A 25144-nucleotide genomic window follows, 5' to 3' on the forward strand; every position below is an offset into this window, starting at 1 on the left:
GAATATGTTATTCTCCCCTATCTATCTATCTTTCTATCTTTCTCTCTCTCTCTCTCTATATATATATATATATATATATATATATATATAAAATCGTGAGTAGTGCACCAAAAATACGTAATGTGATGCAGACGCTGATAAACTTGTAAAAAAGGAAGGACGTTTTGGCAAATGCCTGATTTCACTTCTGACATAGACACAGTCCTGTCTGAAAGCTAGCCGGAGTTAGCACGTACATGTTACAATGTGTATTTCATGTACCATAACATGGTGGCCTGTTTGGCACGCTAAATTTTTGTTGCTAAAATAATGTTGCTACTATGGATTACTCGCATTTCTTGATGACCAAAACACAGTTTTCGTATGCCTGTATTTGACATCTAAGCAGAATGAGCGCGCACTGTTGGGAGTGTTGCGTTCACAAGCTTGGGAAATCGTAGCACTCAGAACATGTCATATTTGCCACACGCTCTCAACGGCAACACATAACAATATAACACATAACCTAGTTTATTACAATATTCATATTTAAAATGTGGGAAAAAATTACTCTGAATTGTGAAGCAAAACAAATGAAATTTATTTTTATTTTTATAGATAGTTTCATAGTATTAGTGCAACTCTGCATAGTGTGTAGTTTTTTGTTCCATTTTAGAATGCATTAAGCATTTATGGCAAAAAAAAAAAATACTAATAATCATAAAAATTAGGCCACAGTATCGCCTTCAATTTAAGTTGCACCATCATTTATGTATAAACATGTCAGGAATGCTGCAAAGTTTAATCAAAGTTGAGTGTACTACCATCTTAATTGTATTTTTTATTAATTTATACATACCTTAAAGAATTCAAGCCACAAGATAATGATGGGTATAAAAGAGCAGCTGCTTGCTGGTGCGATATGCCGCGATTTACGTATCATCCGATTAGTCGAGTAATCACGACCACTGTTGGTGATTAGTGACTAGCGAAATAATTGTTTTGGCAGCCCTATTGCTTTGGTACGTCACTAAGGCATTACGTTATATCATTGGATCGATCTCTGAATGTCTAATGCCCTTGTACAATTCAGCATTTAAAGCTACTCCAAATTTAAATTTTCGAACTGGCAGCATGTCCCATGATTACCGGTTTTCAAACTTTCTTCCTTATCTTAACTTGATTGAACTTTATTTAAAATGACAGCTTTAGGGCACATCTTTTCCATTTTTGTCATTTGTGCTTTAGTTCAGACTGAGTATTTGGTTTTCCGCTTTTAATATATTGCTGAATTTATTTCTGTTCTCTTGCGATAAGTGTCCAAATGTACCCAGAAAATAGATTGCACTGTGAACCCCCACATATTTACAGTGCGACATTTATAAACTCATATAGTTGCTGATTTTGTCTGGAGTAGTGACAACCCCCCCCCCCCCCCCCCCCCCCCCCCCAATGACTCAAACTGAATACAGTATGAGTCCCTAATGTTTGCAGGGGTTAGGGTCCTGCTGCAAATATTGAAAAAACACCCCCCACCCATCTTAGAAAGATTCATAATTGTCTATAGATGCTACGAGATGGTGCCAATTCACATATTTTCTGGTAAAAAGGCTTTGGCACGTCAAATTGAAGCTCCTCCCTTCACTTGAACTTATTTCCTTGGCTCCAAGTTGCCACAAGATGGCGCCAAAGCACCATTTCTTTTATTAGAAAGATCTATAGTGCCATCTTGTGGCGCTTTAGGGTGTTTCAAAAAGAGCGACAACAAAAATGATTCCTCTCCCCAAAAAGTTTATGAGTAAAAAAATCATGAATAGTTGGAGGTACATTATCACATTTTGATTATTTGCTAAAGGAAAAACATTTTCAAAATCTGAATAAATTTAATTAGAAATTGGAAGTTCCACAGTTGTTAGTTGAACTGAATTTGGATTTTTCACCAAGTGTGTGTGTGCTAGAAGCTACTTCCATATTTATTTTATTTGAACCAGCCATCAAACAAATTGGTAAACATAAAATATGTATAATGTAAAACTGCCATACTTCTTCAGTAATTACTGACAGTTACAATTTATCGAAAAAAAATATCACTGTATTATAATAGATACATTCTCAACAGCGCTATTTCCCCTTTGGCTCGGGGAGTGAAACTGCACATGATGCATTTCTGGTCACATTTCACGTCATGTTTTTCCTTTTCAGGTCATGAAGCTGCTTTTGCTGCATTCCTTTGCTGTCTCTGTAAAGTTGGAGCTCTTAAAGCAGATGATCAGCTGGCTATTGTTTTCAAAGTCTTTAACAAGTAAGTGGTTACTGTGGACTTGGTATTCAATTTACCACAATTAACCATAGCCATAGTTACCAATTGCTTCCGTTAATAAGAATTTCGACTTTGAGAAAAGAAAAAAAATCATTACTTTGCATTCCGAAACCCAAATTGATTTTAGTGCCTTTCATATTTCCTAGTCAATCAACTCCCTCTTTTTTTCCCTTAGGTATCTCTCAGTGATGCGGAAACTTCAGAGGACATACAGAATGGAACCAGCTGGAAGCCAAGGTGTATGGGGCCTTGATGACTTCCAGTTCCTACCTTTCATATGGGGGAGCTCACAATTTGTTGGTATGAAGATCATGTTGCATTTTCTTAGCGTTAACAACAATGGTTTGTTTGTTTACTGAACATATAATCGAGTGGTGGCTGACTTGATTTCTGGAGCTGCACCATTCGATGCTTGTCAAACTTTCTTTTCAGCTCACTTTTTCTCTCGATCATTTATTCTGCTCAGGCAGCTATCTTCTCTGAAAGGTTTGGGCAACTGACGGGCCCCGTGCAGTCCCCAGCCACACTCAGTGTGGCCCGCGAATACTTGAAAAATCGGAATGAAATGATGAATGTATTATTTAAGCAAACAAAATCATCTGTCAACAAAACAAGACAATTGACTTGTCAGGTTTCAGAAAATAACTTAAAAGTTAGCTTGAAAAAAAACCGCTTAAAACTGGTGATTTTTTTTTTATACTACCTAAATCTATAGAGCTAAAATGTGTCATATTTTACTGAAATCTGTCTCAAAATCTGTAATAAAATCTAAATAAGTTAATAGTTCATATTATTTTTAAAGGGAAAAAAATGAAGCTAGTAAAATGCTCTTGTGCAAAAAAATACCTGTTAAGAAGGAATAGGTTTGAAGAATTTTAGATTTTAAGTGTGGTTGTGTTGTGTTTGGACTAATCAAAAGTAATTTTAGCGTTGCACTAAAATATCTACTATAAATACTGCATATTCTTTTGGTTTAATGCTTATTTGTTGTTACTGTTGTCATCATTGGCTGCTGATTGTCACGAGGGGAAATGTTTTTGGAAAATGCTGCAATACAGCAAACGTGTGGGTGAAAAGTAAGGCTTCTGATTACGCTAGTGAAGGCATCACCAAATGGCTGACCGCGGTCCGGATACGGACCGCGCGATGGTTCGGACCGGACCCATGACCAATCTATGATGATTTTTTTTTCAGGGCGCATTCACAAACGTTGGCGCTGCAATTCTAGTTAATACGGAAAAGGCGTCACTGATTTGAGCCAATCAAATCTTTTGTTTACGATCCACTGCCAATTGCGCAGCAGACCGGAAGAGAGTGCATCTGACAGTATGCCTTGCTAAAAAGTTAGCAAGGTTGATGCGTGTTGTTTTAAATGAATGGACGGAAAAATTTAGTTTTGTTCTGGCTGCAGCCAATTCAAAACCAGTGTGCATCATGTGCTCCGAAACCGTCGCAACATTGCGAAGAGCCACTACGAAACAAAGCATCGCCCTTTTGTGCACAGTTATCCGCTGAAGTTTGAGGTGAGCGCACGCAAAAACATCGAACTTCGAGTGCAGTACAACAGATTTTTGCATTTTCGTTTACATCCCGGCGGCATGCAAACGAACGTTCACTAAAAGTATCATGGGTTTTGGGGAAACATAAAAAACGTTCAAGTGAATGGGAAGTTGTGAAGGAGTGCTTAAATGTGGTTGCACAAACATTATTTAAAGGAAAACACAAAGGCCAGATGTGTCAAATAATCTACTAAATCCCAATGGCCCTAACTCCGTTCCAACCCAGATTTAAGTCACTGGCAGGGCAGTCACAAACTCATTTTTCTCATTAAGAGAAGTTAACAAAATATTCAAAAGAAATGGTGTTGTCAAAGCTCATTTTGAATTATTTTTTCATGAGGACAGCCATTTTTATTGATTGTGTACTGAACATGTTGACCTGTTTTACTTGGATAATTAGGCTTTCCGTTTTTTTAGGCTGATAACTCTTTGATTTAAGAAAAAAAAGGTAAAATATGTTAACTCAATGCTTAGCACTTGATATATTTCTGCAGGAGATATTTTACTGTTTTTTTTTCTGGAAGTGCCAAGCTTAAGTTCCTGGAGCCACATTTTCTTGAATGTGAAATAAACGCCTTATATTTGTTTGACTGGCAAAGGTGTTTGTGAACATTGCTAAATATTTAGTATATCAGTGTGCTCTGTTGAAAATGACTCAATATTGAAACTATATAAAAATGTGAACATAGGCTAGACATTAAGGGAAGTTGGACTATTTTTTTAATTGGAAGAAATTTTAGTCGTGGACCTCTGTGACTTTTAATTGAATACCTCTGCTCTAGTGCATTGTAGCTCTCCCACATGACCTCGGCAATTGTGAGACTGTTGAAATAAGACCATGACAAGATAACGAGTGACACCTAATGGCGAATATATAACATTGCAGCACTGTCTCCCATAGATCATCCAACCTTAGAACCTCGACACTTTGTTGATGAGAGAGTGGTAAACGATCACCAGCGAGACTACATGTTTCTGGAGTGCATCAAGTTCATAAATGAGGTGGGGCAACTCTTTGAATTTTCACATAGATACACACATTTGACCTAAATAACACCTCCTTAGTAGCTGTCAATATTTGCTCCAATCTGTAAAATTGAGAATGCACGTCATATTTGAATCTACCATTTATTCGGTAATGACATTTAAGGGATAGATTTACACCTCATTAGAGGAACTCAACTCATGTCATGGTTGAAGTTCAGCTGCAGTTGTAGCTTTTTTTTTCTTATCAGCTAATCGATATTCAGTACTTCATCTTTCTATTCTATTCTGGAGCACTTATCAAAACCATACACCAGGGGTGTCAAAGTCAAATAGACGGGGCCAAATTAATAAATTGCCAAGAAGCCGAGGGCCGGACTGATTGAATGTTCATTGAAAAAAAATTAATTATCACACATAATGGAGAGAACCTAATTGAACGTACTAAAAACCTAACATATATAATACTATATGATTGGAGCGAACAAATAAAGCAATATTTTTTTATGGCTCTGTCAATAATTTTTAATTTTCAACAGGCACAAAAGACAAACTTTATAAAATCCTTACAACATGCACATTAAATGAATGAAGCGGTATTATTCAAAGCACCATCAAGTCTATTTTCTCAGGGAAATGAAAAGTCACAAGTAGGCTAAATTGACTTTTTATCAGTCACTCAAATTAAATATTTTTAAAACATTTGGATTAAAACAAAATAAAACATCCACCAATAAGAGAAAAACAACACTTTCTTCAAAGAAAAGTCACATGTGCAATGAAAACAAATATTTAACTTAAACTTTTCAACCTTTACTGAGTTTTTAACTCTTCTCAGTGTCCACCTTTCGTTTCTCCATTTTTGATGGGTATCTGAAAGTTAACACTTGCTGTTACGATAATCACTGCTGATGAATAATGAAATGAGGCGGCCTTGCGCACCATGCTCCCGTCTACCGCTCTGCACGCCACCGTTGCATTATGGGAACTGTAGTTTTGGCGCATGTGAAACACCAGCGGCCTGCGGGCCGGTTCTAATAATAAATGAATATCATCTCGAGGGCCAAATAAATTCCTCTTACGGGCCAGATCCGGCCCGCGGGCCTTGACTTTGACATCGATGCCATACACCATCGAGAACGTGGTGAATTGCTTCTTTCTTGAGCCTACATTGAGAAATTGCCAGTAGCGATAACCACTGTACACCACCATAATCTTTATCACAAATTGTATTTTTTTTGTCTTATAAAGCTGTGTTTTGTTATATCAAAGGGACTTTGGTCTTCATTTCCAAAGACTGTCCCAATTTTGTACGCAGTGTGTTCTGATTTGTAATGATTTCTTCATTGGCCGAATTGTTTGTTCTGCATTATTTTGTCATTGTGCTAGTTTTTTTTAAGTGTGTGCTTCTTTCTTCTAATTAACATACTCGTAGATAATTTCACTGTTAATGTCCGTAAATCGACATGAAACAGCAGGGTTGTGAGCACGCGCGCATACGCACACACACTCAGAGACAACAAAACAGGCAAAATTCAACAACAATATGTAGCATGAATTGCAATTGACATTCTGTCATTTCAAAGCAGCATTTAGTTGCAGGAACGGCACAGTGGACGGCTAGTTATTACGATGGCCTCACAGTGCAGAGGTCGTGGGATCGATTCCGGCTCTGGCCTCCCTGTGTGTAGTTTGCATGTTCTCCCCGTGCCTGCGTTGGTTTTCTGCGGGTACTCCGGTTTCCTCCCACGTTCCAAAGACATGCATGCTGGGTTGATTGAACACTCTAAATTATCCCTAAGTATGAGTGTGAGCGCGGATGGTTGTTTGTCTCTGTGTGCCCTGCGATTGGCTGGCAACCAGTTCAGGGTGTGCCCCGCCTACTGTCCAAAGGCAGCTGGGATAGCCTCCAGCACCCCCCGCAACCCTCGTGATGAGAAGCGGCTTAGAAAATTGATGTATTTAGTTGGAGGAACAGAATAACAAATATGTGTTGGTCATGCCAGTAGTGGCTGAAAACTATTGTTAAAATAAAAACATGTTGATTTTATATTCTTTAAATTAAGTATGCCCACATAATGTGATGTCAAATGCCAAGCAGTCTCGTGACACATGCTACCTGCGCACGCCCAGCCTGCTCTGAGAACCAATCTGATTGGCCTAGCAAATGCATCAATGAAAACGTAGCCAAGGGCCAGTATTTTTTTCTCAAGCACAGTTGGTTAGTACGGCCCACTCTCTTTCAAATGTCGATCACATGGTGGTCCCTCTTAGGTTATTGTGTGGTTCATTTATTCCACTTAGCTTTGTATTTACATTGTTTTATTTGTATTCCATAACTGCTTCACCAAATTAACTTGTTCAGGCTTTTCGAATAACAATTTAAATCAATAAGGTGGATAAGAGAGATGTTCCAAATAGATTGTTGGGCAATAGCTAAATATGATGTTCAGGAAAAAGCAGACAGGGAGTTATTCAGGGAAAAGCAGATGGATTCTGTTGGTAATGTGCCAGAGCAGGAACTGTACGCTTTGTTTTTGTTTTTGGGAGGAAAAGGAGGGGAGGGGTGTTGGTGGAGCATGCTACATCCTTTTCCTCCTTCCCACTCAGACACGCTGCCTCCTTCCCTCGTTCTCCTCCTTCCCGTTTGACCCGTTCCGCCCTCCTCGTAGTTCTGAAAGGGTGCTGCTGGTGTGTCAAAGTGGCCTCCGTGTTACTCTGTATGCTTAAGACATTTTATAGATTCAGCCGTACATTACAGACTGAGTTTCAGAACACATTTTTGATTTATTTTAAGTTGACGCCTTTTACAATTCCTGCAGGCGCATTCCTGTTGTCGGCGGTTGATGGAGGTGTGTGAGGAATATATATGATATTCAAATAATTGACTGACGTACGGACTTGGCGTATGTTATTGATTCTGGGAGGAGAAATTGGTGTTTGACCCACCCCCTGGATCTAAAGTAACGAAGCCCCTTTTCTCAATATGAGCTCAACCAAAACCAACAAGGCCGCTCCAGAACAGGAACGCTCTTTGCTCACTACTCCTATATGTTTCCTCTGGAAAACAGTGACAAGAGGGCCACTAAAAATACAAAAAAAAGTATTTAATATTTTTTTTCTTCATGACTACGTTGTTGTTGGATTGTTTTTTTTTGGGGGGGGGGGGGGGGGGGCTTTTTTTTTTTTTTTACTGTGGCTCGAGGCACAATTTTGCCTTTTTACAGAAAAACATTGGGCCAATATAACCTCTGGACCAAGTGGCTTAAAGGGGATTAATTTACAAAAAAACAAAAATAAAAAGACTCACTCACGCCGCGACAACAATAATTGAGACAGAAAGTGAGATGGGCGACTACTGATACTCGTTTCATTTCAAGTAAACTGGTATTCACGAGAGAGCCCTTTTGCGACAATCTCACTGTCAGGAACGAAAAGGGATGCATGGCTAACAGAATGTCTTACTCATTTAAATGTATTCATGTCAACCTTTTCATAAGCCCATTATAAGTTTTACGTTAATGCTTTGCAGGAATTGATGTGTATGTCACGATTATAAACACAATCTAGTCTGAGTTTGTTTAAAAAAAACAAAAACAAAAAAACGTACCGTGTGCAATAAACAAATGTGACGATTAAGTTTAACACCACATTCAAATACTAGTAACACATATGGCAAGGATTTACATTTATATCTGATCTTTAATTAATGATATTGCTATGTGCAACACATTCTGGGTACGTGTACCTTTCCCCACAATTACAATAGATTCAACGTTGGTGTTAAAGCTCGTGCAGGATAATTGTTGCCGTGTTCCATGTTCGTGGATGTCACAAAATTACAGCCACCAACATGGCTGTCCTGAGCTGGGATGCTGCTTGTCGCATGGTTGCGCGAATTGTGCTTTTGTGACAAGATGGTTAGAGTAACATCGAAACATCGGCCACTGATCGCGATCGGTGGTTTCTCATGAAAAAGTGCATGATTGGTGCTCGCTGATCGATAGCTCTAAATGGCTAATTGTTCTTAATCATTCTGTACCATTTTTAGCAACTGCTCACAATTTACAAAGATATTTTCGATTACAGAGAAATTCACTTATGGCTTTATTCCTTTTAAATAACCTGTCGCAGTCGCCAATGCATTATGTAAACGTTTCCATATATAATGTGGCATTCACCACCAACGCTCAAATTATTGCAGATTAAAACAAGGAATTGAACAGGATGTCACTATTTTACTCACAACCCAAAGTCACAGTTTGTTTAAAGAACACACACACATTCGACTACTCGTCGCACAAACACACAAAAATGACGAGGGTTAATGTTCTTATAACTTATTTAATTTAATGTATGATATCAGGAAATGCACGTGTAGCTAGATAAGACACACCTATGCAGTGTGCGGACTGCAACGTACTAGCAAAGTGCACAAGTTTTGTTGTTGACAAAAATAGTCAGCCTCATGAAAATCGTTTGGGTATTGAGCAAGCAATGCTTTTCAACGCTCATGTATTGCTTCTACCTTCGATGGGAACGTGGCCACCTGCGGCCAGCTAGCGTTAGCATCTAGCTTTGTTGTGCTCCGCTCAGCAGTTGGAAACCTTCGATCGCCGCACAGAGTTTCTAAAATGGCAAATTTGCTCAAATTACCTTCAATAATATTATTATGTTATTAATGATAATTAATGATATGCATTGATGAGCAGCCACTAATCATGTTATTTTTTTCTCGCAATGTCCTGCTTGTTTTCTATCTCTCTCTGCTGCAACGCAGCTCATTCAAATGATCAGCTAATCAACAAGGTCTGCAGAAGCTAGATAAAAAATCTGATCATGCAGGTGATTCCGAATGCATTCAGGTAATCATCAAAACCCACAGTCATAATATTTTTGGGTAAAAGAAATGTCTTATCATCATATAGATGTTAACAATTTTCCCGAAAGTAGATCATTCATTTTCAATACTCTTAACATCATAACATATTGGACAAGATCACCATTTGCTAGTTGGTCGAAGGTTTCATCATGGACCGAATGGATGTTCAGATGTTGAGTGGTCTTGCAGAGCTTTTGGGCCCCCTTCTAAATTTTGACAAATAAATATGGACACAAAACCATGAACATCCTCAAGTCCATTTCCTGTAGGCCTAAATTGCCAAATGAGAAAAGCCTAGAGCTTTGGGGAACTTACTACTCACATAAGTTGGCGAAGCCTTGTCTTCAAGTCCTGAGGAACAGCATTACAATTCCATGGACATAGATAATACAGACATTAACTTTTCTCACAAACACTTGAACGCATCTTTTTTATATGCTACATTTTGGTGAATAGGCATATTGTTTGTCGAGCAGCTGACGAATGACACTCATTAGACAGCATACAGTCAGCTGCACTACTCACCAGTCCAAAACATCTGCTTCAACCAAAACGTGTTCAATACTTTGTTAATGAACCCGATTTGCCGTGCAGGCCATGTGAACACGTGACGTCACACACAATACAACTATTGGGCAATCTATTTTCAACAATGGGAAATAGAAAACTCAAGTGAAAACCAAGTTATGATGCTTTTTTTTTTCCATCGAATATTATAATGTGAAAATTTTTGCCTACCTTAGCTAAGTTTGATTCCATCTTGCCAGCGATGAGGAGAATGATGCCGAAGAAAATAGTGTCCACTCTTACCAGTCAACTACAAGCATTATGTTAGGATGTGGTTTCAATTTAACAAACCAATCAGGGTCAAATCCAGGTGACACCCCGTTTTAACATTGTTACTGCTACGTCCAAGACGACAGAGGCGATTGTATTACTTAGCGGTGTGAGTGTGACACCGACATTCTGTTTTTAACACTCTCCCTGAACTATTAACATTGGCCGATTTGCGGTGTAGCCGGAAATTCCACTTCTGCACGTTTGATCATCCAATTACAAATCTTATAGTCGTTTTTGTTAAGATGGTGTTTAAGGAATTCGGAAAATCATTTAATCATTTAATTTAAAAATTACATATAGTGGGTATGTTATTTATTGAAATGGAGCGTTTTTTCACAGATCCCAGAAGCAGCCGTGTTTTCTGTATAAATACGGAAGTAGGTCCCGTGTAGACACATTCAACTTTTGCTAAACAAGTCAATAAAGCCCGAAAGGATCATAATGGTTCCGATGTCAAGGGAAAATGACGAAAATAAATTTATATTGAATTATTATACTTAATGATTTTTTTAAAATGAAAATTACAAGTTTCCCTGGATCAGCTGTTATCCTCCCTTTCCCCCTCCTTCATTAATGTTTATGACCATTAATTGTTGTATTTTTTAAGTGTTTTGTTTCTCTATGATAGTGCGTTTTCACATATTTCTATATTGCATTATTTTCATTTTTACCACAAACGTTAAAAAAAAGTTAAGTATAACTTAGTTGAGAGCTGGAGCAGATTAATTGCATTTCCATTCATGTCAATGGGAACCATTGCCTCACTTCATGAACGTATCAGGTTAGAAACGGGCTCACCGAACCTATTAAGTTTGTAACTTGATGTTTCACTATAATAGCGACTATTAGCTTAGATTAAAAATATCACCTAAATGTACAGCGTTTTAAACACTATCCAAGAACTAAAGTCTAACCTGAGTGATTTTTATTTCCAAGTGTTAAATCTCTGTCTTTGTATGTGGCAAATGGAGAAACTGCCTCACTCTCTTTGTTTGGTTCAAATACATGTATTACATTTTGTTTGCTATGAACATACTAACTCCATACAATGTCTACTGGACTGTAAATCTTGTTTTTCACATATGTGGGTACTTCAACACAACGCAAATTCAGTTCTTAATTCACACACAAAGGTGTGTGTGTGTGTGTGTGTGTGTGTGCGCGTGCATGCATCAGTCTAAACATGAGTCACTTCCTTCCCCACATGCTGCTGTGAATCACTCGTTCCTCCAGGGAATATGGGCTGTCTCCTCCCCCCTTTCCTCCCTCTCGCATGCCCCTCCCCCCTTGTGTTCTCATGCGAGGCCATGGAAAGTCTCTCTAGCGGTGGGGGTGGAATGGAAAAAGGAGGGGGTTGTTAGATTGATGCCCCAGGGTCTTGGTTTCGGTTCCTTTGCTCTTGGGGAAAGATATTTGGGAAAACGGCATATAACTTCATTCACAAATTCACTTTTTATATGTTTGAGTTTTCCATTTTTACTGAAATGACTTGTCCTTTGAGTTGTCCTGCCTTGCTCAGATGATCCTGGAACCTACCCTGACTTACCCATTTTAAAAATCTGTTTAGTCGGGAGAAAACCAGGTTCACATATATAGTGCATGTGTGCTGTAGTAGTTGAACGCCTCAGACTGAATTTCAAGTATAGAACCGGCTTGTCTGTACTTGTCCGTGCTGGAAAGTCGAGTTCCTTTGTTGGTAGCTGTGTTGGAGCTGAGCCTGCAATTCTGCTTACTAGAGTCTTGTCTGTGCGAAGGCAAAAAAGGGTATTACTTGTGCAGCTTGTACTTGATTGTGTGTCAATTGTAAAACAAAAATAATTAATTACGGGTTATCATGTTCCGCCTTCCTTGTACAATGTGAATCATTTTAGACAGCCACAATTGCGGAGAGTACAAAGACCCAAATTTAACTTTGGAATCATACACACACACACACACACACCCACGTGTTTAAACACACACACCCAAAATGGTTTTGTTGTATTTACTGTTCTATTTCATTGAGCGATTGCACAAAATAAAATCATCTGGATTCAAATACATCTTTTAAGTAGATGTATAGTCTCTTTAAAAAAATAGGTCTGGATACAGATGATTTTATTTTGTCCAGCTACTTGATGAAATAGAATTGAGTAAATTCCACTCACCATTTTTTCAGAGGAGCTGCAGTATGAGTGCAGTTTTAAAACTAATCCAAACGTTTCTTGTTTTTTAATTAATGGTCGACAGTTAAATTGTTGTTTATCAATTACTGTATATATTCCTGTTATTTTAACACTAATCCATTGATAAGGCAACTAATGTAAAAAAGTTCACCAATGGCTTAATAAGTTACTTATCACAAGCTTTGTCTGTTGACCCCAATCTTAACACACCCTCAGTAATGTCCGCACACAAACTAAATGACTCAAGCAGATTGGATTCACACTAATAAATAGAACAAGCAGCAGAAACCTTTTTTTTGTTGTTCTACAGTGTATGTCTGCATCAGGGGTGTGCGCAGTTGATTTTGCAAAGGGACCTCATGAGACAGCAACGCTTGCTGAGGGCCAAGCCCGTTTCCTAACCTCAGCTTTCTTCTATTTTATTTTTCAGTTTATTGAGAATTCTTTTTTTTTTTTCATGAAATGCTACTTATGCAGCTATGGTATGTATTGTCATAATTAGGAAATATACATTTGAAACAAAATTACTATTATTAAAATTAAGTCTTCGTTAAAATTACGTGTAAAACATTTGAAATTCTAACAGTTTGCGCCCCATCCACCAAGTCATACTAGCTATTGCTGTTCTGGACTCTCTAATAATTTCAAACTTTTTTTTTCATCTGTCGGAGGATCTCTTCTGCTCAAAGCACCCCCATGTAGTTGCTCAGCAAGCTAAAGTGATACATGGCTCCTGACATTTCATGTCCTGTCTGAACCTAGCATAATAGCTCTAATTCTATCCAAAAGACATACAGAACGATTAAAATAAACTATTTCACATACAGTGCTTAACAATAAACCATTCATTTACATTGCACCTATTAATAGGTTGCGCCTAATTCTCCGTAAAATATGGTAGACTAAAAGGTCAGATGCTCAAATCAGTAAACCCTGCTGAATCTAGAGTTATGCTGCGGCTATGAAGTCTACACACCCCTTGTTCAAATGCCAGGTTTTTACGATTTAAAAAATGAGACCAAGATAAATCATTAAAAAAAAACTGTTTTCCATCAAAATAAAATCTTTTAAGAGAGGTGTAGTAAAAAATAAAGAACTTGGATGATGGGATTGCACAAGTGTAGGCACCTTATATGTGAGAATGTGCGTGAATTCAGGATGACATTCAAAGTCATGTTGAATGGGACTCGCCACACAACTACTACCACTTAAAGTGCCTGTGATTTCCCCCAGCTACATTTCAGATGTTCGAGTAGCCTTTTGCTGGCAATTCGAAGGAACATGAAGGTGTTTGCGCTAATACCGGCTGGCATTTGGAATTGTTCCTGATTTATTTTACTTTGCCTAAGGCTCCAGTTCCGTCTGCCACACCCATGCTTCACTGCAACTGTGGTGTTCTTTTGGTGATTAACAGTGCTGTGTTTGTACCATTGCTGAATATGGCCAAAGTTCAAAGTTTTAATTGGCCACGCCACTCCATAACCCAGTAATATGAAGATTATGGTAGATTGGAGTCACGTGTATAACATGCTGTACTTGCCAAAAATTCCTGCAATTCCTTCCATGTTGCTGTTGTCACCTGTTGTCTTCCCATCTTTTCATTAATTTTGTAGGGATGCCCCTTTTTTCATAGCGATACTGTTGTGCCATATTTTCTCCTCTTGATGACCGCCTTCTCTGTGGTCTATGGTATATTTAATGCCTTAGACATTATATTTTAATCGTTTGCAGACTGACACCTTTGAACAATGTGATCCCTCTGATCATGTGGAAGCTCTCTGCGAAGCTTGGTTTGCGCGAGAGATGATTTTTAATGTGGTTGCAATGTCCCCAAGAGGGCACGCACACTTGTGCAACCACATTATATCAGTTGTTTGTTTTTACTTGACCTCTTAAAAGCCTTTTTTGGAAATTATACAATTGAGTTATCCAAGGTCTAGGTCACATTCAATGGCGGGCAGTGAATTTCAGACCTGGGTCTTCGGTGGGTATTTAAGTAACTCAATCCACCTTTGAACAACACCATCACCTCACAGTAGCTCAGTGGGGTGGCATGGCTTGGTAGCAGAGTGGTAGTCTTCCAACTCAGAGATTGGGGGTTAGATCTCCGGCCAGTGTGATCATGTCAAAGTGTCCTTGAACAAGATCCTGAACGCCCTGTTGGTCCTGATGCTGCGTTATTTGTAGGTAGATGAGGTAACAGTGTACCGAAGATACAAAAGCGCGATACAAGTTACAGCCCATTTATCATTTATAATATATGTTATAATATGTTAATGCAGAGGCATTTTAAATTTTTGAGAATGAATACCAATAATACTAAAGCAAGTACTTACCGCTCTTGCCTTTTTATATACATCACCTCTAAACAACTCGAAGCCTCTACACTGCAATATAACAAACAGTTCACAATCCATTTCGATCAGTGTACGAACTTTACATAAAATACATTGTACTTACCAGAGATGCTGATGCCAACACAGCAGACCATTTTTCTATGTTCCTGTCTGTGCCACCTGTTCCACTCGTAGATATTGCTCTGAAAGTGGCCCAAACAAATCGATCTTCGGGTTGAAACAAGCAAGTGATCAACGGTGTTGGTTGCCTTAAGTCCAGTTTTTTTTTTTAAAAGTGTGCCTTGAAAATTAATTTTTAACCCCGTCTATCATTGTCCTCTCTTATAAATCACTCTTTGATGGCTGTTTTAAGAGAGATAAACATAGCTGAACCAATCTGATGATGCGCACTCCCCCAGTTCGCCACCTCGCCAATGAGGTAAAACGGTGAGTGGCGAGGTAAATATTTGCCACTGTCGCTCCATTTCCTAGCAGCCATCTTGTCTGTCAAAATTGCACTGGGAGAGTATGGATACCAAAAGTCGGTATGCAAATTGCATCCAGTAATACCACAAACCTCCATGCTGCAAGTGATGCACGTGAATTGTTTCAGTATAATCACAACAGCGCTTCAAGCCAATGACACAATGTTGACTGCAGGCGCCGGCATGCTAGCGGGAATTAGCGAGTTAGCACTTCTGTTACTTCTGGTGTGTCTGTATGTGCACCAAAATCAAACTATATTGCTCCTGAGTTGTGTAAAACAACTTTGAATTACCTTCATCACGCATTGGGGAAAAAAATGAAGGGTGACAACGAAGGATGAAACTATTGTAATCTTAGTGGTTCGGTAATCTCACTGTCATTGCCCACGTGAGCATTACAGTCCCCGAGCAGAACGAGAGAGTCCCCATGGGGAGTGGTCTCCAGCACACACTCCATGGACTCCCTCCCATAGGTGGTGAGCCCATGCGAAGGGGGGCCCACATTGCCTATGCAGGCTGAGCCCGGCCGGGCCCCATGGGTGCAAGCTCGGCCACCATGCACTCGCCAGCGAGCCCCACCTCCAGGCCTGGTTCCAGTGGGGACCCAGGTGACCCGCGTCTGGGTAAGGGAAAACTGGATCCATTCATATTTCTCATCATTGGGGTCTTTGAGCCATGCTTGGTCTGGACCCTCACCTTGGACCTTTTTGCCATGGTTAACCCTGACAGAGGCATAAAGCCCCAGACAACTTAGCTTCCTAGCATCATTGGGACACACAAACCCCGCCACCACAGTAAGGTGACAGCTCATGGAGGGGATTGTTAAGCTACTGATGGAATAATATGTTATATAGTAACTTATGTGCAATAACATACAATTATGCCATCAGTGGCTTAACAATGGAACGAGTGCATGTTATTATACATATGTTATAATATAAATACACATTGCTTGTTGTAAACTGCTTTGAATTGCGCTATGCCCACAATTTCAGACACTAACCCATTCACCATTGGATACATATTAACCACTCCAAATTAGGTATTGTTATAACTTGTGATCGCCTCTTTTATCTTAATAAATGGCACAGAGGGGGAGCACAATGTTAGATGACCTTGGTGCGCTGAATGCGATCTGTCCCCCTTTTGTACTCGGACTGGTTGTTTCCTTTATCTCAAGTCTCGATTTGGTATAACTCCACTTGGGAATGTTTTAATTGTACTGGATAACTCTAACAGCCACATTGGCTAAGAGATTGCATGACCCATTGCAGACACTGAGGATGGCAATATACTGATGTCACTGCGAGGATTCGTTAGGGCGCATATTGCTGAACCTAAAATCTAAGTTGCAAAATAGAAGAAAAAAAAAAAGATTAAAAACTGATTGGTGTGTATGTGTGTGGTTGATGCCAGTGCTCTGGATTGTGAAGGCCTTGGGCAAATAATATTTGCATGGCAACACATTGTCGCTCAAATCTCATTGTACAAAATAATTAACCCACAAATGATTGGAATCTGCACAGCCAAGTCACACACTGTGAAATGGCGACAAAAAACAGTTGGAAATGAAATATTACCATCTCAGGTAAATTGTAAATGTCAGTCCTAGATTGCACGACGTTGATCACATCAATGGTGGAAAAACATTTTTATTTTATTGTTATTTTATATCACATACCACCGTCATATCAACAAGGGTGTGTGGAATTCTTACATGCACTAAATGTGTTTTGCATTGTTACTTGAAGGTGAACTGCTAGTTTAGTGGTACACATTGCTGCCTGGTATGAATGCAGTGCCGGTTTGTATACTGGCGAGTCTCTCCGACACACAGCCGTTGTAGCGCTCCAATACCTGTTCCTTGTTCGCATTAATGGAAACATTGCCTCATGAAGTGCATCTTGTGAGTTTGTTGATCCGAAGAAGAGAAGCCCAAAAACAACCCCCACGATTTCCAATCATGGAATTAAACTATTAACTGTAGTGCGGTATAGCAGCGCCACATGTGTAATCTTTTATGTTTTGTCTTCCATCTTTTATTGAATTTTCTAGATGAAGACTGGTCCGTTTGCAGAGCATTCCAACCAGCTGTGGAACATTAGTGCTGTTCCTTCTTGGTCTAAAGTCAACCAGGGTCTGATTAGAATGTACAAAGCTGAGGTAAGTTTACTGATTTTACTCTCCTTTTCTTCTTTACTTCATAGAGCTTTGTGAGAATTGCCTTTGTGTTAAGTGAATCCATAATGCTTCATTGAAATGTGAGGGTACAGCATTGTAGTTAGACACATATCAGGATTTTCATTATTCGACATGGACAATATGTATGATGTCACACTCCGAGTCGTGTGATCTTATGTTCCATCCCATTGTAAACTGAAAAGTATAATTTGGTGGAAACGGACAAAAAGGCGTGATCATATTTCTTACTAGCATACATTTCCTTGAGATTACCTCAAAGGAATAACAGTCCGCACATGTCTCTGAACGGGTAGTTGTGTTAACTTCCAGGTCACTTTACTTCCAACGTCGGATTTTCCAGACCAGTGTGTGCTCACATTCACTGTTAACTTTGACTTGCTGTTCTGGTAGCCGTCTACTCCCCGCTCCAATCTGCTCTCCTGTCTGCTTCCCCCTCCCTCATTCATGCATGCTTTGCTCCCTTAAAGGAGCCACCCTTCTGCTCTCACTCTTTAGCCACATGTACATACTGGATAAGATGTTTGGAGTTGGTAAAAGACACACATAACATGTAATTGCACTAAAAGGCATATGTTTGCACAGTTGGCAAGCTTTGTATTGCCATAATATTCAGCCGATACTGACCCCGGTTGTTGCGATTTCAGTTTGCCATTGCGGATTGACCAAGACACAGTCCATTGATTGGTCGACATTGCACCGCTCCTTATTGGGTTTTTCCTTCTCCGTTCAGTTCACTGACATGCTCCTATGATATCACATTATTTTGATAATGGAGTTAGCTCCACCCCCATCACTTTACACCCAATGATGGATGCCCGAGATTGACCAGAATCTACAGATATCAACCACAGTGGCGCACGATAAACTGAACTTGACTATATAGACCCAACTCTGGCCTTACATGCCGCCTTTTTCGCTACTCCCCTATTCTCTGTCCTTTAAGTACTAACAGTGTTTGGGAGCGTTGAAGTTGACGCTGGATTCTGTCATAGTAACAGACAGAATACTCACCGCCATGAGCAGAGTGTGAAGTTTAACACCCAAGACTCACCGCCGTGTTGACGTTGCCACGCATCTAATTATTTTAATGGGGCAAGCTGCAACTGCTATGAAAATATGCAAATAAATCCCGGCTCTTCTCTTGGGCTTTTGATGCGCAAATTAACCGGGAATACAGGGTCAAAGCAGCTGCTGTTAATTGTGATTATTTGACTTGCGGTCATAGAGACTTATTTGTTTGGAATATCTCGATGTTTATTACTTGAAAGTCAGCAAATGTATTAAGAAGAAAAGAGTTCACCTGTGACCGTTATTTGGATTTAGTTTCAGGTGATGTTTTCGGTCTATAGCAGAAAGGAAGGTACAGCCAATTCTTAATGTAATATTTGGGGATATTGTCTTCTGTCATTGTCTTTGGTTGTTTTAGTATAAGTATTTGTTATTTGTTCTTGTGGAAAATGCAATTTAATTGTCTGTGTAGATTTCATTCAGTCACATTCAGGAAGCAGTTCTTAATTTCTTGTGACTTTATAGAAAATAATGACATAAGAGAAGCTCAAGGCCATAGCCATCTGCAAGCAAGAGAAGAGGCAGGAAAGGGTTAAGAGAGGAACTGCGAGAATGGAATTGTGTGCGTGTGTGTGGGCGGCAGTAGGGGGGTGGGGTATGGGGGGGGATGTCTAAGCCTTCTCCCGCCTGCATGCCCACATCCTGTGTTTTCCAGAGCAGCCTGCGAGTCTTCCCAAAGAGCTGAGGGGCCAAACTGTCTGCCTCCCCCTCCCCCCTCTCCTTCTCCACTGCCATTCCCTTCATTAAATTCACCCCTCCCTCTCTCCCGACCTTCCTCCAAGCCTGGAGCAGCCATCAGCAGACTCGCATTCCTCACTCCCTTTTGCTGGCCCCACACAAGGTTTCGGGCAGAGTTCTACTTGGCCTGAGGAAAGCAGCACTTATTTTGTCTGAAAGGGGCTAATGTTTCTAAAGGCACAAAATTTGGATGAAGATCGTTTCAAGATTTGGATTATTTTGTGAGCTCTGATCTCATCTCAAAAGACCCCCCGCCTGTGAATGTGTCTGTTTGTTTCCCAGTTTACTATATCTTTCTGAAACTGCAAGTGGTTCCAGCATACGCAAAGCAAAAAAGAGAAAATTTCCACAGAGTCTAACCATTGTAACTAAAAAGTTCACGATCATAAGTTGTCATAACCTTGATATATTTGTGGTTTCTTCCAATCACATAATGAATGAATGGCATTGATTGAAAAAGACAAGATTTATTTATTTATTTTTATATTCTTAATTTTTTAAAACGTCATGAAGCGGCATAACAATCTTGAGGGCCAAAGATATCGCGAAATCAACAGCAAATTTGATTTCTAGAACGCAATGGTTATATATTGTAATAACTACTACACTACTTCCTTCAGGTGCGTGATGCAAATATGTAACTGCATTCAACCGTTTTTGCCTCTGCATATAAATGAAGAGTTTTGTTGTGTATACATCTTGACCACGAACATTAAAAACACACAAAGAAAGAAATATAAACCCAATCGTTTTATGGAATTGAAAAGGTTTTCCCCGTTTTCTGTTTATAAAATGTCTTGTACACAACCTGTTGAAACGTTTTGTTTTTGTTGAAAAACTGTCACGTAAACAGTGACAACGGTGTTAAAAAGATGTGCGTTACTTACATTTTGCACATTTTGAAGTAACTGTCTATCTGACGCATTACTTTTGTTTGTCACGTAATCTGACTGCAGTTCCTTTTCAATTACTGCAGTAAATTACGTCGAATATATCCGTTCCTACATGCGTTGGCTGTGAAGTGATGTTTCAAAGCGTTAGCCATTTACTCACCAAACAGTTGCAATTCACGGCCTGCAAGTGGCAGCAGTGAGATAATTGACACGAGTTGAGTAAACTGCACTCGTCTCACCTGTGGCGTCCCTCGCGCGCACGTTTGAAGAATAATAAAATACAGAGCAACACCTGACATTCCTAACATTATAGTACTCACTGAAGTCATTAAACTAATAACTGTGCATTATAGAACATGTAAGGAAGGAAAACTGGTTTCAAATGTTGCTCTGCCTTTGCAATAGTAATCGTTAGATATAGCGAGTAAAAAAAAAACGGCTACCTTGAAATCCATAAAAGGCTCTTTTTTTTTTAAATTCAAATTATGGTAAATCAAAAAATTGTTTTATTTTATTTGCTAATAAAAACACCAACCTTATTCACTGTTAAAAATGTGCTTCTGTTGAGTGGAAAAAATTTGGGTGTCATTTTTAGGATTAGCAGGGTATTTGATGAATGCAATTTAAAGACATTTGTAATCTAACTTAGTTCAAGTCGTCAATAAAGTAACTAAGTTACTTTTTAAAGCCAGTTTTCAAGATAACTGTGGCGACAATGCATGTAAACATGAACCCAATTTAAAAGACTGGTTAATAATTTCTTAAAAGTGGAGTCCAGATTAGTCGTATTTGTCATAACGTTATTGTAACCACCAGTATTATATATATATATATATATATATATATATAGAGAGAGCAAATACTTTAACAAATCAAGTGGAGATTTTAAAATAGGTTATATTTTGCAGTCTTTTAGTAGGTAATGTGGATAATTTAATTGTTGAAAAGTCAAAATATACTTTCTATGCTCAGCACCAGAATGCCAGATGAGTCATATTGCCCACAAAGTTTTGAACATTACTCGCCTTGTATTATGATCTCACGATGAGTGAACACGTTCAGTGACTCAATAGTTACGGTCCTATAGAGCATGTTCTTCTCATGCAAAGTACAATCAGTGGAACCCTGCACCGCAGCTAACCTAAAATATCCACTCTGACTCCACAACTGACCTTGTCCCCTCACACAGATGTGTGTGAAACTACTTCTGAACATGCTAAAAAATGAGGTCTGGGGTTAGGAGTCTCTTGAGGTCAAGGTCAGCTCTAGAGGGTTCATTTGGAGTTGGTATGGTCACTGACTATGTTTAATTGCAGTCAAGATTCAGGTTAAGGTCAAAATTCTGGTTGCTGAAACATTTGGAATAACTCGTTTAATATGCGTGAGTGGACGGCGTTAGCCTTTAACAGCAACACACGGACATTGTAATGCAATTAAACTTGATTTCCGTTTCTTAATTTCTATCATCAATAAAATACATTATACTGTATTCATGTCACTCACCACAGGAATAAAACAGCGAGGGTGCCGCACATAAAATTACTTCCTGGACAACAAAGATTCCTTGCTGGTAGAGGAAGAGCATGCGCAGAACAAGACAAGAGGTCACCCGATCGCATTCACCTTGAAAAAGACTCTACATTTTGGGGTTTTTGCATGACAGACATCCCAATAACATGAAAAAAAATATGATTATTATAATAATAATACCAAATTGGACATTCACAGGACAGAGACAATCTTGAGGTTTTTGTGAATGTGTACATGGCCTATAAAAAACAGAATACTGCTAATATTCGGGTGTTAACAAGGTTATTGACTGCACGTTAATATAGTCACTGTGGTTGATGACGATGTTGATTGTTTCACTTTGTGCGTGTTTCTCTAAGGAGCTGGAGTTAGGTGACTTTTATTCTGTTTTAATAGACCTTTTCTCCATGACAAACACGTATTCGGCACCTACTTCCAGATAGCAAAAAACTCTACTGTAGTTTTAATGAATAAATTATCAATCTAAAACATGTTAAATGGGGTCAATTATTTTTAAGGAGACTAAATAGCGGCCTTGATTTACATTTTTAACAGGTAAGTTGATGCAAAAATAGACATAGTGATAGTTTAGACATAGTTATAGGCTGAAAAATTTATAGCATTTTGTTGATCTGATTAATGGCACATTAATGATTTTTTTTTTAGGGTCAATTGGCATAAGTTAACTAGCATTAGCAGTGCCTAAACTAGAGCTGATCTTAGTCAGCTGGCCAACCCTATGTTTTGCTGAATTACTCAAAGACTATGTAATCCAATTGTATACATAGCTGTGAGAAAATTCCTTCCATAAACATTGATGGGAGGTTTGGTTCCCATTTTGTGCCTTTTGAACTGATAACTTGGCCAAAAGTACCAGCAACTTAAGGGTACTATTTGGAATTGAAATCAAAGCGAACGCAACAAATGTTTGCCTTTGATTTCAGTTTAGGTCAGTGGTCGTCACTCGCAGTTCCCTAAAAAAAGTATTGTGAAAAAATGACGTTAGGCTTTCTCCCTGTCAGGGGATCGCCGCAGTGGCTCACTCACATGATTTGATTGTCACAGTTTTTATATCCAATGCTCTTCGTGACACAGTTCACCCATTTTTATATGAGCAAGGGATAAAAGGGCTATTGTTTGGAGTGGAAGCCAACACAGTAATTCCCTCTTTCACTGATAATAGAATAATGTAAAATCGCAGTATGAAAGATAAATGTCCAGCCAGGGATGGACAACTTTAATGCTGGAGGGGCCCACGATTTTTTTTGTATTGAGATTATTTAATTTTTTTTTTTTATTGGGGTTTTTTCACCCCATTTACCCCCATGTATGATAGAAAATGTACATTTCATTTTATCAACATTTTTTCAAGCCAGTTGCTCTTCCCTATTGAATTGTTTAAAATGACCATGAAGTATACTCATTTTATTTTGTCTTTTTCTTAGTGTTTGGAGAAGTTCCCTGTGATCCAGCACTTCAAATTTGGGAGCCTGCTGTCCATCCAGCCATCAAAGCCTTGACATTCATGGATGAATCCAAGGAACATGATAGGCAGACAACAAACCCAGCACATCAGATGGACCATTTTCCCCTTTGTCGAACATCCTATTGCGGATTTCCTGCACCTCAGATCTGGACACAAGCGCCATTCTCCCAGGTGTGGCCATAAAGGCTTAATGGACCTCACGTTGAAATGCAACTTGAGTGTTCTGAGCTCATGTTAACAGCTCCAACTTTCACCTTCATCAGCACCTTACGCACTCTATAACAGAACACTTCTTCCTGAAATTAAAGCGATGCGTACTCGTTAATTTCCGTCGAGTTCCAGGCTAACCAAATTGGATGAGGTCCTTCACTGGGCGCTCTCAAATACATCCAGATGTCTGTCTGATTCAACAGCAGTGGATTGTGCTCGCATTCATCTAAAAGCTGCCAGTTTGTGGCCTGAGCACCCAAATTGTTTATTAGGTGTGAATCGGTTTAAACCGTCCATCTGTTATGGGTGTGTTACTTTCTGATCATTTTTCTATTATTTTTATTGTATTTATTTTGCCAGATCTTTATTTTAGTTGTACTGCTTTCAAAGCCGAATGTTTTCATATATTTCCCCCAGTGTATGTTTTTTTTTAATTGTCCTATTCATCTTAAAATTTAAAGCACAAGAAGTACCGTAATCATGAATAAGGAGACGTGATAATTTTAGTTTTTTCCATTATGTTTTAATGATTTGGGGTAAAGTATTGTACACAAAACCAGGGTTGAAGGAACTTGTCTTTAGCGTGCCTCTGATCTGTCACATAAAATGTCCTCACCTCACTCTGTCCAAAGTTTTTAAAAAACTCCATCTTGTCTGTTTAATATTTTAATGAGCAAAAACGTGCAACACCATGTGTGTGTTTGTTGTGCTTATTTTTGCATTAACTTGTCCTGATTTAATAAACTTTGGTGTCTGCACCTTCCTGTCAACAGGTTAACTCTTTTGGCAGATTTTCTTTTTCATTCATACTTTTTTGAAGTGAACAAATATTTAGATTTCCGTATTAGATTAATCTAGTAATGCGAATTATTGTGAAAATTATCAACAGTAATTTGGCCACCTATTGAATACTAGTGAACATGCACTACAAATGAGGCTTTTTCTGTATTCATGGATTCTAGTTCAGACCCAAGCGTCTTTAATTTGTCTTTAAAGTATGTGACTTCTATTGCAGTGCAAATCAACAATTCCATTGCACAAGTTTTTTTTCCCCTCATACAATGGGCCCTCTCAAGGATGGAGGTGGAAATCCCCACTCGCAGAGGAAGCAAGACTGCAGTGAGCGCCAAGCAGCCCGAAGATTACCGAAGTACTTTGCAAAAGTTCAACCACTTGGTCCTTATTTCTGAAAATTTTAAATGGAAGGCATCGAACTGCTGTCTTCTAGCCGATTGAAGACTCCTCATAGGAGATGTTTTACAGATGAATCACTGCTGTAACACAAACGCTTGGCCTTTGATTCACAAAAAGCAGTGGAACATTCAATGTTTTTCTGCTCACACTGGTTTCTGTGTCAAGTCTAGCATTTCAGTTTCAAACGGTAGCAATGATACCTTTGGTCGCTTAAAACTTGTAGAACTAACAATTTATGCCACTTGCACCCATAATTCATAAAAATGCACTTTA

At 38.9% G+C, this 25144-nt stretch overlaps 1 protein-coding gene across 2 annotated transcripts in view; it reads left to right on the forward strand.

The window, feature by feature from the left end:
* The window catches only part of ptpa (protein phosphatase 2 phosphatase activator), a 29428-nt gene extending 4973 nt beyond the window's left edge, over nt 1–24455 (forward strand). The window contains exons 6-10 of one of the 2 annotated variants that reach the window (XM_088281402.1): nt 2182–2281; nt 2475–2599; nt 4760–4860; nt 17606–17713; nt 23427–24455. In XM_088281402.1, the coding sequence (XP_088137528.1) occupies nt 2182–2281; nt 2475–2599; nt 4760–4860; nt 17606–17713; nt 23427–23501 (509 nt within the window). In that variant the 3' untranslated portion in view covers nt 23502–24455. Of the gene's footprint in view, nt 1–2181; nt 2282–2474; nt 2600–4759; nt 4861–17605; nt 17714–19475; nt 20258–23426 lie in introns of those variants that run through there. The other variant, XM_088281403.1, reaches the window with a different exon arrangement.
* Nucleotides 24456–25144: the final 689 nt, after the last annotated feature.

The sequence above is a fragment of the Idiotropiscis lumnitzeri genome, chromosome 18 (assembly GCF_059441095.1).
Source record: "Idiotropiscis lumnitzeri isolate Australia: NSW breed Sydney's pygmy pipehorse chromosome 18, RoL_Ilum_1.0, whole genome shotgun sequence".
NCBI classification, from domain to species: domain Eukaryota; kingdom Metazoa; phylum Chordata; class Actinopteri; order Syngnathiformes; family Syngnathidae; genus Idiotropiscis; species Idiotropiscis lumnitzeri.